The sequence below is a fragment of the Cervus elaphus genome, chromosome 6 (assembly GCF_910594005.1).
Source record: "Cervus elaphus chromosome 6, mCerEla1.1, whole genome shotgun sequence".
In the NCBI taxonomy this organism is placed as follows: Eukaryota; Metazoa; Chordata; class Mammalia; order Artiodactyla; family Cervidae; genus Cervus; species Cervus elaphus.
Window position 1 is genome coordinate 16,394,225 of NC_057820.1, and position 13,043 is coordinate 16,407,267.

A 13,043-nucleotide genomic window follows, 5' to 3' on the forward strand; every position below is an offset into this window, starting at 1 on the left:
TCCATTCATGGACAAATACACAGTCCTTTCAAATTACAAATTGTCCTCTGATATAGACATTGCTGTTTTCATCTGATTCTATGTGTACATGTCTAAACATCAGTGCAAAATATTAAAATTTAAAAGTACAATGTCAAAATTCCTGGTGCTTACATGAAAGATGGTCCAAAAATGAATAATAATTAAAAGTTATTCATCCCAAATTATCATACTTTATTAACAGCAAATCTTTAACAAATAATAATAAGGAAGAAAAAATATGAAAACTTTTTTGTATAGGAATAATGGTAATCTATGTTTCATTTGTATAAGAATTAGCATTTTCTTATCAATATAAGTCTATTTTGGTAGTTTCACATATTATGTCTACAAATACTAGTAACATACTAATAGCAAAATACTGCTTATCTTAGAAATACTATGAATTAAGTTAATTTTCACTTTGAGGCAATTTCATTTGAATTGATCAGAAGTTTTTGCATTCTTATTTAAATTTCCAACTTTTTATCAAAATAACTACATTGCACAGAATACTATCTGTGACTCTGTCAATCTTCTGAGAAACGCCACAGAGGACAATAACCAAGGCAATTTGATAATATCCTCTTTGAACAGTTTAAGGGGTTCATGTACATATTCTCTGACATCTGCAAGTTCTCAAAGTTTAGAAACATTGAGCTCAATCTTGATCTATCGTAGCCAATCTTCATTACTAGAAGGTATGTTGAACTCACCAAAGAGTCAGAACGATTGTTTAGTCTGCTTTTAGTTCTCCAGTCGCTCAGCTCCTAAAACCTCTGTTTGCTCCCCTAATCCTTTGTTTAGATTCTAGATGAGACCTAATTAATTATTTAATTTGTCCTCATTCTGATTAACAACCCAGCCCATCCAAAACATGCCAGAACAAAAGTCCATAGGATAAAATATTGAATGTTACTCATCCTTCTCCTTCTGTATTCAACATGGTTCTCGATATCAAAGTTTCCCTAATGAATGCCCCATGTTCTACTTGTTTTTACATTAACCTGAGTTTGGTAAAAATAAGTTTATGTTCAAGATAATACCTTACTGTATTACATAGTATAAAACAAGGTACCATGAGAAAAGAACTCTAGAGTATAAGATAACAAACAAAAGACTCCTTTGCCTCTGATCTCTATATGATGGTGCTTCATATCTCAGCCACGGTTTCTTCATTTGTAATAATAACTCCCACATTCCCCACTGTTTTGCTATGATGAAAGGAATGTCATTGCTGTTGCTCAATCATGTCCAACTCTTTGTGACCCCATGGACTGCAGCATGCCATGCTTCCCTGTCCTTATGGAAAAGCCTTATAGCTATCATGACACCAATACAGGATATTCTTATTAACTTACTTATGAGATCTTTGAATGAGAACATATGAACTCGGACTTAACTAGAGGCAAATATGGCACCACTATCTAACTCTGAGTAATATGCTTTATACCTAAGCATTGATTTCTTCATACATGAGGCTAATCCTACCTCACATTTTAAGCATTTCATAATATATATACACCAATTCTTAGTCAAATGCTTGGCCTTGGTAAAGGTATGCTAAAAAAGAAATTTCAAAAAATGAGCGGAGAATGTAATTTCATTGCTACTTTTATGTATTAATAATTCAGTTAGACTAATGAGAAGTTTGTTAAATTATGTCTGAGGAATTTAAAATACTAAAGCAGAGCCTTGATCCGACTTCCTAATTAAGTTCTCAAATTTTAATACAAGGAAAATAGCCCCAAGAACATACCATTAGGGATGTTTTTGTAAACTACTCTAAAACATTTTTTCTCTTACTATGTATTTTATAGATGCAGAGGAAGGAAAAACACAGAGGGAATGCCTCCATTCTTATCTTCTTTCATCAATTGATAAGCAATGATCACAGCTAAGAAAGCCTGTAGTAGCTACAGGGAAGGATGGAGAATTTTTCCTCTCTAATTGCAACCCAGAGATCTGTGGCTGAGGAAATGAGAAGTAAACAAGCAACTAAAAGACCACTAAGAAACCACAAAGAAACACAGAAACTATTCCCAGGGGATTATATTGTATATGCTGGTTGGATGTATCAACGTTGTCTGGGTTTAGCGCTACATCCATATTTTATTCGAGTTAAAGCACAGAGAAGCTCCCAGAGAACAGATATTGACAGTGTCTAACAGATATTGACAGTGTCTCAGAAATTAAAGTTGCACTTACAGTTTTCCTTCAAATCTTTCAACTTGCTCCTGAGAAAAGGAAAGATGCTTTGGCTACAGCATATATCTTCTAACAGAGGTCCATTAATATTTTCATACGATAACCCCCATGTCCCCTACTGGTTTGCTATGATGAAATCAGTAACAAGTATGGAAATGCCCTGGAACTGTCATGATACCAATATGAAATATTCTTTTTATTTTTTTGAGTACCTTTCCAAGATATTCTTACTAATTTATTTATGAGATCTCTGGAACTCAGATATTTCAGTCCAGCTTAGTAAAAGTCAAAATTAATATTCAACAAGTATAATTTGCCTCTTGGCCTCAATTAGCAAGTTTATCCTCTTGAACCAAAGTAAACAGAGAGTAAAAGTGTGAAAGATGCCAGTGAACTGAAGGAGAACCAGGGAGATTCAGTTGACGCCAGTCTCCAACAGTTTCTAGCAAACCCCACCACTTCTTAGGCTACTAAGCCCCACGGTGCTTTTTATTTTCTCCTACTTACCAAGGGCTTGGTTTCATCTTCGTCTTTGAAGTAATAGAGCTGATCACCCTTGAGCACAAACCACCGGGTATGCCAAGTCTTGACAAAGCCTCCTTGCTTCCTCAGCCACCCACACTTCACAGCATTGTTCCTCCCTGGGCCTTGCGGGGAGTTCTCCATGGAGTCATTGTTCTCCTCCATTATCAAGCTGATGGACTTTCCTATGTAGCAAACAAAAAACAACAACAAAAATAAGGTGCTCTGATATAGCCGACCCCCTCTTAAATTACCCGTCCCTTAAAAACAACAACAACAAAAACCACGCTTGAGGAATAGTGAAAAATGTACATCAACTCACATACCAATTTTCTAGAAGCAAACCACAAATGTGACAACAATATTCCTGGAGGAAACTTGGACAGAGTTCCTCGTGTCTTTTCCCTAAATGAGCTAGTCGACTATGTGATAATATCTCTTTTTTCCAAAGTAGAATTAAAGAATAGGAAAGTTGTAGAAGACGTAATGTGTTAAGAAGTTGGAGGAGGCAGCTATGCTCACCACTATACCATGGTCACAAGAGGCGATATTTGAAGACAAAGTAAAAACCACCTAAAAAAAAGCCAGGACTCTCGTGATAATGGGCCTCTGTGTCTGGTGTACACTGGTTGGAGCCTGTTAGTGCAAGCCTGTGATTATTTGAGCAAACTTAGTCTGACACATGTTAAAGTTTAGCGGGACTATTTTAAAAACCTCAATGGAAGGCATTTGTTTTACATATGTGAGAATTTCTCAAGCTGTCCTTGCCCCCCTCTCTCCCAGAGTATCCCCTTGAGAGTTTCTTTGGCTGGTCAAGAATTAGTGCAGCTGAAAAAGTTGAGGAAAAATGCAAACAAATGAAAAATAGCCCGGCTTGGCCAGTGCATCTCCTTCAGACCTCTGGAGTAAGCAGTATGTTCCAGTCAACTGCATGATGAAGAAAATTTCAAGGTTATGTGAGAAGGAACACAAGGTCATACACACTGTACATATCAAGCGTATGAGTTTATCTTAGAGCCAATGTTAATCTACAGGTGAGATGCTAAGCTGCCACAGTAAGAACTTGGTTTTCTGGAAGAGCCAGGGAAAAGTAGTTAAGAACAAAAGACATTTTCCTGTCCCAAAGGCTTCCTGCAGGTTTTTGCTAATGTTTATTCCTAAGCATTTTTCATGAAGTGAAAAGTGCACTCTGACCCTTGTGTCTTTCTTGAGGATACAGGGATACAGATTAATTAATAAAACATAGCGTAATTCTGTGCCGGCATATTCATGCCAAAGCTTCTATTTTTTCAGCTTAATTCCAGAAAATAAGTTGTCTTTCTATTATCTAGTCTTTATTTTCACCACGAATTTTTCAATTCACTATGAGAAACGCTTTAGCGTCTATGCTAAGATGCCCACGGAGCAGAAGGCTATGGAGAGGGTGGGGAAGCGCCCAGAGAAATATTTCCAGCATCTTTGTGATGACCTGGAGGTGTATGCTGCTCATGCTGGCTGCAAGATGTGAGGTCAGAGGACCTGAAGCTGCTGATGCAAAGGCAGGCCCGGGTCACTGACCAAGTCTCCCCGCATGTGCTCACGGAGCGGCACCCACCCCTGGGGGACCGGCAGCTACTCATCCCTTGTGCGTTCTGTCTTCCCTGCCCAGTAGCGGCCAGGCCTCAACACCTGCCCTGTCCTGGTTTCTTTCTTTTTTCTTCCCATTTTATTTATTTACTTATTTTTAATTGGAGTATAACTGGTTTGCGATGTTCTGTTAGTTTCTTCTGTACAACAACATGAATCAGCTTTGTGTACGCTTCCCTGGGGGCTCAGAGAGTAAAAAGAATCTGCCTGCAATGCAGGAGACCTGGATTCAATCCCTGGGTCGGGAAGATCCTCGGGAGAAGGGAATGGCAACCCACTTACTTCAGGATTCTCGCCTGGAGAATCCCATGGACAGAGGAGCCTGGTGCAGACTGCAGTCCATGGGGTCACAGAGGGTCAGACACAACTGAACAACTAACACACAACATGCATATATCCCCTCACTCTTGAGCCTCTCTCTCACCCCCCCACCCCCGCTTTCATCCAACCCCTCTAGGTCATCACAGAGCAAAGTTCCCTGTGCTATACAATAGCTGCCCAATAGCTATCTGTTTTACACACAGTAGAATATGTATGTCAATGCCATTCTCCCAGTTTGACCCACCCTCCCCTTCCCGGCTCCTTGTGTCCACATGTTCATTTTCTACATCTGCATCTCCATTTTTGCCCTGCAAATAGGTTCATCAGTACCATTTTTCTAGACTCCATATATATATATACATATTTATATTATTATATTATAACACATAAAATATGTGCAATATATATTAATGTTTATTAATTATAATTATAACTATTAATCACATACATAATATGAATATATTAATATATAATTATATCTTTGAATTCAGCCCTGCCATTCCAGTTACAGGGGATGAAGAAGAGCTCTGGTTCTAAACACTTCTTATTTTGATCATTTCAACCGTCCTCTGAGGAGTTCTGCCTCTTCCACATGTATTCCCATCTAACGCCATCCTTGTTTTCTATCTTCATCTCCTCAAACTACTTTTAAGCCTCATGTAGGTCATTTGACTGCCATCTGTTTCATTCAGTACCCACTTTTTCCTTTCTTATCCTGAAACACCTTTTGAATGAACAGGCTCTCATCTCTACAAAACATCTTGAAACTTCCTTTGCTCCACAGGGCTTTCCCTTGGCAATCACCACTCCCTGCAAGAAACGGTCTCCCATCGTGTGTGTGCATGTTGTGTGAGCAGCCTGGATCATGCCTGATGCTTCCAGTTTGTTCTGCCCTTAGGGCAGGATCTTTCATCCCTTTTCTTTCATAGTATCTGACCTAGTGTAAAGAGCCAAGTAAACCTCACTCTAAATGAACAATGAATGCTGTAACTTAATATAGATAATAGGTAAGCTCCTTGGAAGGAAAGCTACAACAGATCTATATAGCATGTTAAAAAGCAGAGATATTACTTTGCTGACAAAGGTTTGAATAGTCAAAGCTCTGGTTTTTCCAGTAGTCAGGTACGGATGTGAGAGTTGAACCATAAAGAAGGCTGAGTGCCTAAGAATGGATGTTTTCCAATTGTGGTGCTGAGGAAGACTATTGAGAGTTCCTTGGACTGCAAGGAGATCAAGCCAATCAATCCTAAAGGAAATCAACCCTGAAGAGTCATTGGAAGGACTGCAGCTGAAGCTCCAATACTTTAGCCACCTGGTGCAAAGAGCCGACTCATTGGAAAAGACTCTGATGCTGGAAAAGACTGGAGGCAAAAAGAGAAGAGGGTGGCAGAGGATGAGATGATTAGATAGCATCACTGACTCAATGCACATGAATCTGAGCCAACTTCAGGAGATACTGAAAGGCAGGGAAGCCTGGCGTGCTGCAGTCCACGGGGTCACAAGGAGTCGAACACGACTCAGTGACTGAACAACGACAATGCATATTTAAACCACCCTAAATAATCTTTTTTTCATTTCCTGGCATTAAAACAGTTCACATCTACACAGCTTGCTATTTCATCATCACCTATTAACTCTTTAACCCAATATCTTAACTTACACATTGAATAAGTCCTTAAAACAAACATTTCAACACACACACCCACATGCACACATAAAAATCTAGAATTCATTGCACAAGTTTTTTTCTTTGCAGCCCCTTATTTCTTTCCAGCCCTTTCTTTCCTTTCATGTTAATGGTTTCTGTTTAATTTGAAAAATCTCCTCTGAAATGCTTCAAGATAATTAGCAGCCTACCATCAATAATATAAAAAAATAGAAGTGCCCAATTCCACATTTGTCTCCTATTAATCCGTAGTAAAAAATGTGTGCACATTTGAATGTGGTTTATTATTCTTCTTGCATATGTTGTTTATAAGCCTAGTCAAACCAATGATAGCATCTCTCACTGATCCCCTGGCTACAGTGCCCAAATTTTCATGACTTCAGATTGCATCAGAAAGTATTTCAATGGTACTAATTGTAACAATCATTAAAACAGAAATGAAAACAGATTGTATCATAACCCTAAGGGAAAGTAATACCACAGTTATTTTGATTGAATGAAGTTAAGTTTTACTAAGGTAACCATAATTTTTATAGAGGAGTCTTGATATTTCTGCAAAAATCAAAAGTTTCAAATTTTATCCTTCATCTTTAAAATAAGGATGTTGGACTTCTTGCACTCTGAAATCTACCATCTCTGTAATTCCATAAGCATAAGGACACCAGATATCCTCAACACTTAGTATAACATTTGACATATGGTGAAGCTCAATCAATGTTTGATGAGTTAATAAATTTTGCAATAGGCTTGGTGCTAGATATCTAAGAGTGATCATGATCTCCTTCTGAAACCTGATCTTGCCCAAAACCTGATCTTAGTAAAGGCTTCCATGATATGCCCAGTTAGGAAAAAAAAAAAAAAGTGATCATTTTAGATTCCTGATTCCTCTTCACCCTAAACATCAAATGTACCTGTAAATTCAGAAAGTTATACGTCCAAAAGATATTTCAAATCTATCCAGTTGATTCTATCTTCATCTCCACTCTATGACCCAAGCCACCACTGTCTTTGATTAGATGATTCTAATAGCCCAGCAACTAGTCTTATTGCTTCCATTTTTAACCACAAACATGAACACATAGGCACATGCTCACACATTTCCTTCTCCACAAAATAGCCAAAGTGAGCTCTGAACAATTAAACCAGACAATGATTCTCTACATGGAAAATTTTGGTTGGTTCCTACTGTACTTATTTTAAAATCTGGAATCGTAAACATGGTATAAAGGTTCTGAATCATCTGGCACATGTTTACTGATGTAATCTAATCTCATTCTACCTCCTTCACACTTCCCCCCATCACACACACACTTTAAAGGTCTGAACAGTGTAGTAACACCAGCTTACTTTCAGTTCTGGAAACACAGAAGCTCCTTTAATGCCTTGAGTTTTGATGATTGCTGCTCTCCACCTAGGCTGCTCTGCCTCATTCTCTTAACTTTACATGGTCCATCTCTTCTCATCCTTTAAGTCTCAAGACTGAAACCTACCTCCTCCAACTGTCATTACTAATCACCCAGCAAATCAGCTTCCTACTTGTTATTCTCTGCTTCTCAGGTGGCTCAGACGGTAAGGAATCTGCCTGCAATGCAGGAGACGTGGATCTGATCCCTGGGTCGGGAAGAGCCCCTGGAAAAGGGAATGGCTACCCACTCCAGTATTCGTGCCTGGAGAGTCTCATGGACAGAGGAGCCTGGTGGGTTACAGTCCATGGGGGTCGCACAGAGTTGGACACGACTGGACCACTAACATTGCACTTTGTTATTGACTATCCCTGAACTCTGTCCTCTGTCTTCCTGACACAAAATTGCTGTTTCTTCAGCTGTTTACTGCTGATCACCCCTTCAGGATCCCATAAACTTCACCAATTCAAGGACTTCCTTTTTCTCACTGCAATATATCCAGTGCTTACTAGCTATTCAGTAAACAACTGTTCAATCAAGGAGTGAAGCCATGTAACAATCACAATAGAACTCCTACAAAGAGTATTTCAGAAGTGAATTTGCATTTAATGCCTTAAAGAATATGGTCTACTTTAAGAACTTGATTTTTTTTTTTCCCTTGGACACAGGAGACTTCCATTAGCATGAAAATTGTACTTAAACATAATGTCAAAATCATCAAACTGAAGTGAACCTGAAATTGCCCTTACTGAAGAAATTCAAAACTTCCTTTTTCTTGGCAGGAAATACATGTAATCAATTCTGGTTTTGCATGAAGGAACGTATGGTTCACTCACTCAGACTCTGAGAGAATGTTTTAACTGAATCTGCACTGGGAAAGTATTTTCCTTGTGGTCAGGCTATGGCAGCTGGGTAGTACATGAGATTTCCAATATGACCAATGACCTCAGTGTTTAGCAAAGCAACATAACAATAATATAAATAAATGGTTACCCTAAACTAAAACAAAAACAGAATTAAGTTAACTTGTATCTTTACAACCTTAATAATAGCTACTGTACCACACTGGGGCTTCAAAAGATCCCCTCATTTGATGGGATCACAGCTTTAAATTATTTTCCAGGAGTGGAAACTAGTTTGTGTATCTACTCGTATGGTTCTTTTTGCAATCAGATGGGCTAGGAGTTGCAGTGTGTTTGAACTTACCTACAAGACTAGTTCAGGAAACACAAGAGAATAGCAGAAGAGAAGGAAGCTAGAGGAGAAGAGAGGACATGTGCTCCCACACATGTAGGACAGACGGGAGGTGCATTTTTACAGCGAGTGTCAGCTCTCTGAAATCTGGTGGGGAGAGTGTGTCACAGTGCACGCGTGATCCCAGAGCCTCTGCGTACATACAATTTCACACCACATGGCCGCTCAACACAAACTTTCTGCTGTTATTCCAAAAAATAGGGATCTGTTCCATTGCTACGAGAAAAAACAGATATAAAACTGGCAGAGTTGGTAAAGTACTGCAATTTGTGAGTGATTTGTGTGACTTTGGAGAGTCGTTTTGTTCACATCCGATTGTCACCATTTGTGTTGATGTTGGAACCTAACACCTTTGTAAAATGAATGTGATTGCACTCTACATGAAGTATAACTACAGAGGACCAATATTTATCTGAGTTCTAACCTTTCTTACTTAAAAAAAAAAATGTCTTGTAGCTGTTGCTAACATGCTGGTTTGTCAAGCGGTAGTACATTTTATTGAGCTGTATGCCTAAATGCTGGGCTTCCCTGGTGGTTCAGTGGTAAAGAACCCACCTGCCAATGCAGGAGGTGTGGGTTTGATCCCTAGGTTGGAAGAGCCCCTGGAAATGGCAACACACTCCAGTATTCTTGCCTGGAAAATTCCATGGGCAGAGGAAGCCTGGCAGGCTCAGTCCATGTGATCGCAAAGAGGTGGACATGACTTAGGGATTAAACAACAACATGCCTAAATGCTAGCATGTAACCTTTCTACAGGTAATGGTTCACACAACAAAAACACACAGAATAAACATATGATGTGTATATACTCACATACACGCATATATGCATGTGCTCACACACATGTGTGCTTACACATGTATACACATGTGCATACCTACAAACGAATACACACATCTACACATGCTATTTACAATGTACATATACATTACTTTTGCATTCCAATCTTCTATGATGAAAAGGACATTTTTTTTTTTTTTTTTGGTGCTTAGTTCTAGAAGGTCTAATGGGTCTTCATAGAACTGTTCAACTGCAGCTTCTTCAGCATTAATGGTTGGGGCATAGACTTGGATTACTGTGATGTTGGAGGGTTTGCCTTGGAAACTAACTGAGATCATTACATTTATAAAGAATGTGCAAAAAACAATTTAAAGAACTAAATCTTAGCCTAAACAACTGCTAACTAAAGAAAACTGATGAATGAAAAACAGTTCACTTTCCGTCCCTCACCCTCTACCACTCCATCCGAAAAATGAATCAAACTATGATACCTACCAGGCAATCAGCACTCTAAGCCCCATATTACAGTGGATCTGATGGAGATTGTTTTAGATTCAAGATAAATTCCAGGAGGCCAGATCTGTTTTTCAGGAAGTAATTGAATTTTTTCTAAAAATCTCTTGAAAGGACCTTGGGTTTCATACATGGCTGTTTTCACTTAACTTCTCTCCATCCCTCAGCTCCTCTAGAAAGGCTCCCCAAGAGCTACTTCTGTCCCCAATCTGATTTTCCCCTTACGAGCTTCCACGTCACTCTGGACTGAGCCTTTATCATACGCGGCCATATGCTTATTACTGTTCCATCTCATACCACATAACTCATGGAGGATATGGGCTCCCTGAACGCCCCCCGCCCCACACTCCTCTAAATACTAAATAATTAGGATATGCTAAATACTCAAAGGTTTGTTGAACAAATGTAAGTGAATGAAGAAATGAAGAAATAAACAAATCCATCAGTCAGTATTTGGGGCCTAACTGAATGCACCTCAGAGCCCCTCAGGTTTCCCCAGAGTGCAGTGCAAAAATCTTAAACTATTTGATATTATTATATATGTCAATAAAGGGGCTTCCCTGATGGCTCAGACAGTAAAGGATCTGCCTGCAATGTGGGAGACCCAGGTTCAATCCCTGGGTTAGAAGATCCCCTGGAGAAAGGAACGGCAACCCATTCCAGTATTCTCACTTGGAGAATCCCATTGACAGAGGAGCCTGGAGGGCTACAGTCCATGGGGTTGCAAAGAGTTGGACACAACTGAGCGACCAACACTTCCACTTCCATACCAATGAAAGGGCTTCAGTCCAAATTCCTTCACCTAAGTTTATAGTGGCTTAAAGCTAAACTGAACTTCAGAAATTGTTGAGCAAAAGGAACTCCCATTGTTTCTCACTGGATGTTACCCTTAAGTATAACTCAATTAAAAATAAAGAAATATTTTTTCTTAGAACTGAACAGTCTAAGTGTGAAGAAAGCAGGAGAATTGAATAATGTACAACAGTCATGAATGTGAAGTTTAAAATAGTCACCAGAAGAGCACACCTGGGGAAAAGTTAGCAGTAATAATTTTGTAAATGTGCAGTTATTTTCCTGAAGAAACACTAAATATCCTGTTCCTTGATTCATTTGAAATTAAATTGTCCAAAACAACAAGAACAGACAAAAATAGATAATTATGTACCTGTTGGCATGGATCAGAATGTCAATCTACATTTTACATTTTAAGCTTCAATGTTTCCATATTCATTTGGTAAGAAAACAAAATGACTTCATGGGATGAACCATTTGGAAAAAAAGTTTAAATATTTACTTTGTGTTTGTTGTATGTTTAATGATATACTTTATACAGAGAATCTGCTACCTCTTAAGGTTTTCATTCAATAGGGAGAAAAGTATTCTAATATACATTTAGATGTGTTCCTACTACCACATCAGTCTCCAAGGAACTAGAAAAAACAAAAAAGAAAACCACTGGAATTCCCAAGGTGAGTAGAAACAAAAATCAAATTAAAACAAATGCTTTACGACCAATAGAACAAAGAGAAAAGGCAGATACATGGCAATGGTACTGCTACTCTTAAGCTCATGACAGACATTATTAATTTATCACAATTCTCCTTCCTGAGGAACCTAGATGCACCTTAGATGCCTTCTCAATTCAGCACTCTAGACAGTCACAACCAATCAATCACATTCAAAAAGGAGAGAGAGAGAGACTCTTTGTTACTTTGATTCTATAAATAAACCAAGAACTGACAATATCCCTCCAACAGAAAATAGCAACTCAGGTGTCCCCCAGGAGAGAATGCCATTTGAAATGAGAAAAGGTATGAAAATCAACCTACTTTTTCTTTTTTAATTGAGGTCTAATTGATATAACATTTAGTCTCGGGTGTACAAAATCATCAATATTTGTAAAGATTGCAAAATGATTGCTGTAAGAAATCACGTTAATATCAACCTCAATATATAGTTACAAAATATTTTTCTTGTGATAAGAACTATCAAGATCCACTCTCCTGGATACTTTCAAATATGTAATACAGTATTATCAGCTCTCATCACCATACTATACATTACATAAAAATACTAAACACCTCACAAATTTGCAGGGGCCACATAGCATTCCAATTTTAGTAAACATGCTGTGGAAACAAGCAAGAAAGTCAACTTCCTTTAATGGAAAAAACTTAGAGCGCTCTGAGATGAGAGTTCTAGCGTGGCAAGTAGTATTGCATCATATGGCCACAAAAACAAAGCAAACAGATCTAAGCAGGGAACAGGAAACAGGAGGTGAATGTCCTTTGTTTTATATTAACTAACTCCATCTTTGACAAGACTCTTAAATATAGGATCAGAAAGCAAATTTTATAAACATCTCAATTTTTAGGCTTCTGTGTGTCCTTCCCCTCCCTTACTCCTAGTTCAGTTTTCATTAGTAAAACTTTATTTTGAAAAACTGCCTCAGAGAACAAAGAAAAGAAACTTTCCCTCTAAATCTAAAAAGTAATGGGATTATAAGTCTAGAGGATGGGGGAACAATGGCAGCAATAGAGGTGCGCTTTTGTACACAGTGGGCAGAGTGAAGACAGCAAAGCTGAAGCAAATGGGATGCTAAGAAAGACAGGCTAACGTGGGTAGAATGCCCCAGCTGGGTCTTCCTCTCACAATAGGGAAATAACCTCTGGGCCCATCATTTAAAGAGTTCCTCCATCTCTATCTCCTGCTGCTGCTGCTGCTAGAGTTTC

The 13,043-nt window shown here is 38.6% G+C and overlaps 1 protein-coding gene across 1 annotated transcript in view; it reads right to left on the reverse strand.

The window, feature by feature from the left end:
- The window catches only part of ARHGAP24 (Rho GTPase activating protein 24), a 542,216-nt gene that overhangs the window by 454,349 nt on the left and 74,824 nt on the right, over window positions 1-13,043 (reverse strand). The window contains exon 2 of the mRNA XM_043906273.1: window positions 2,734-2,933. Coding sequence (XP_043762208.1) covers window positions 2,734-2,913 — 180 coding nt within the window. The 5' untranslated portion in view covers window positions 2,914-2,933. The remainder of the gene's footprint in view (window positions 1-2,733; window positions 2,934-13,043) is intronic.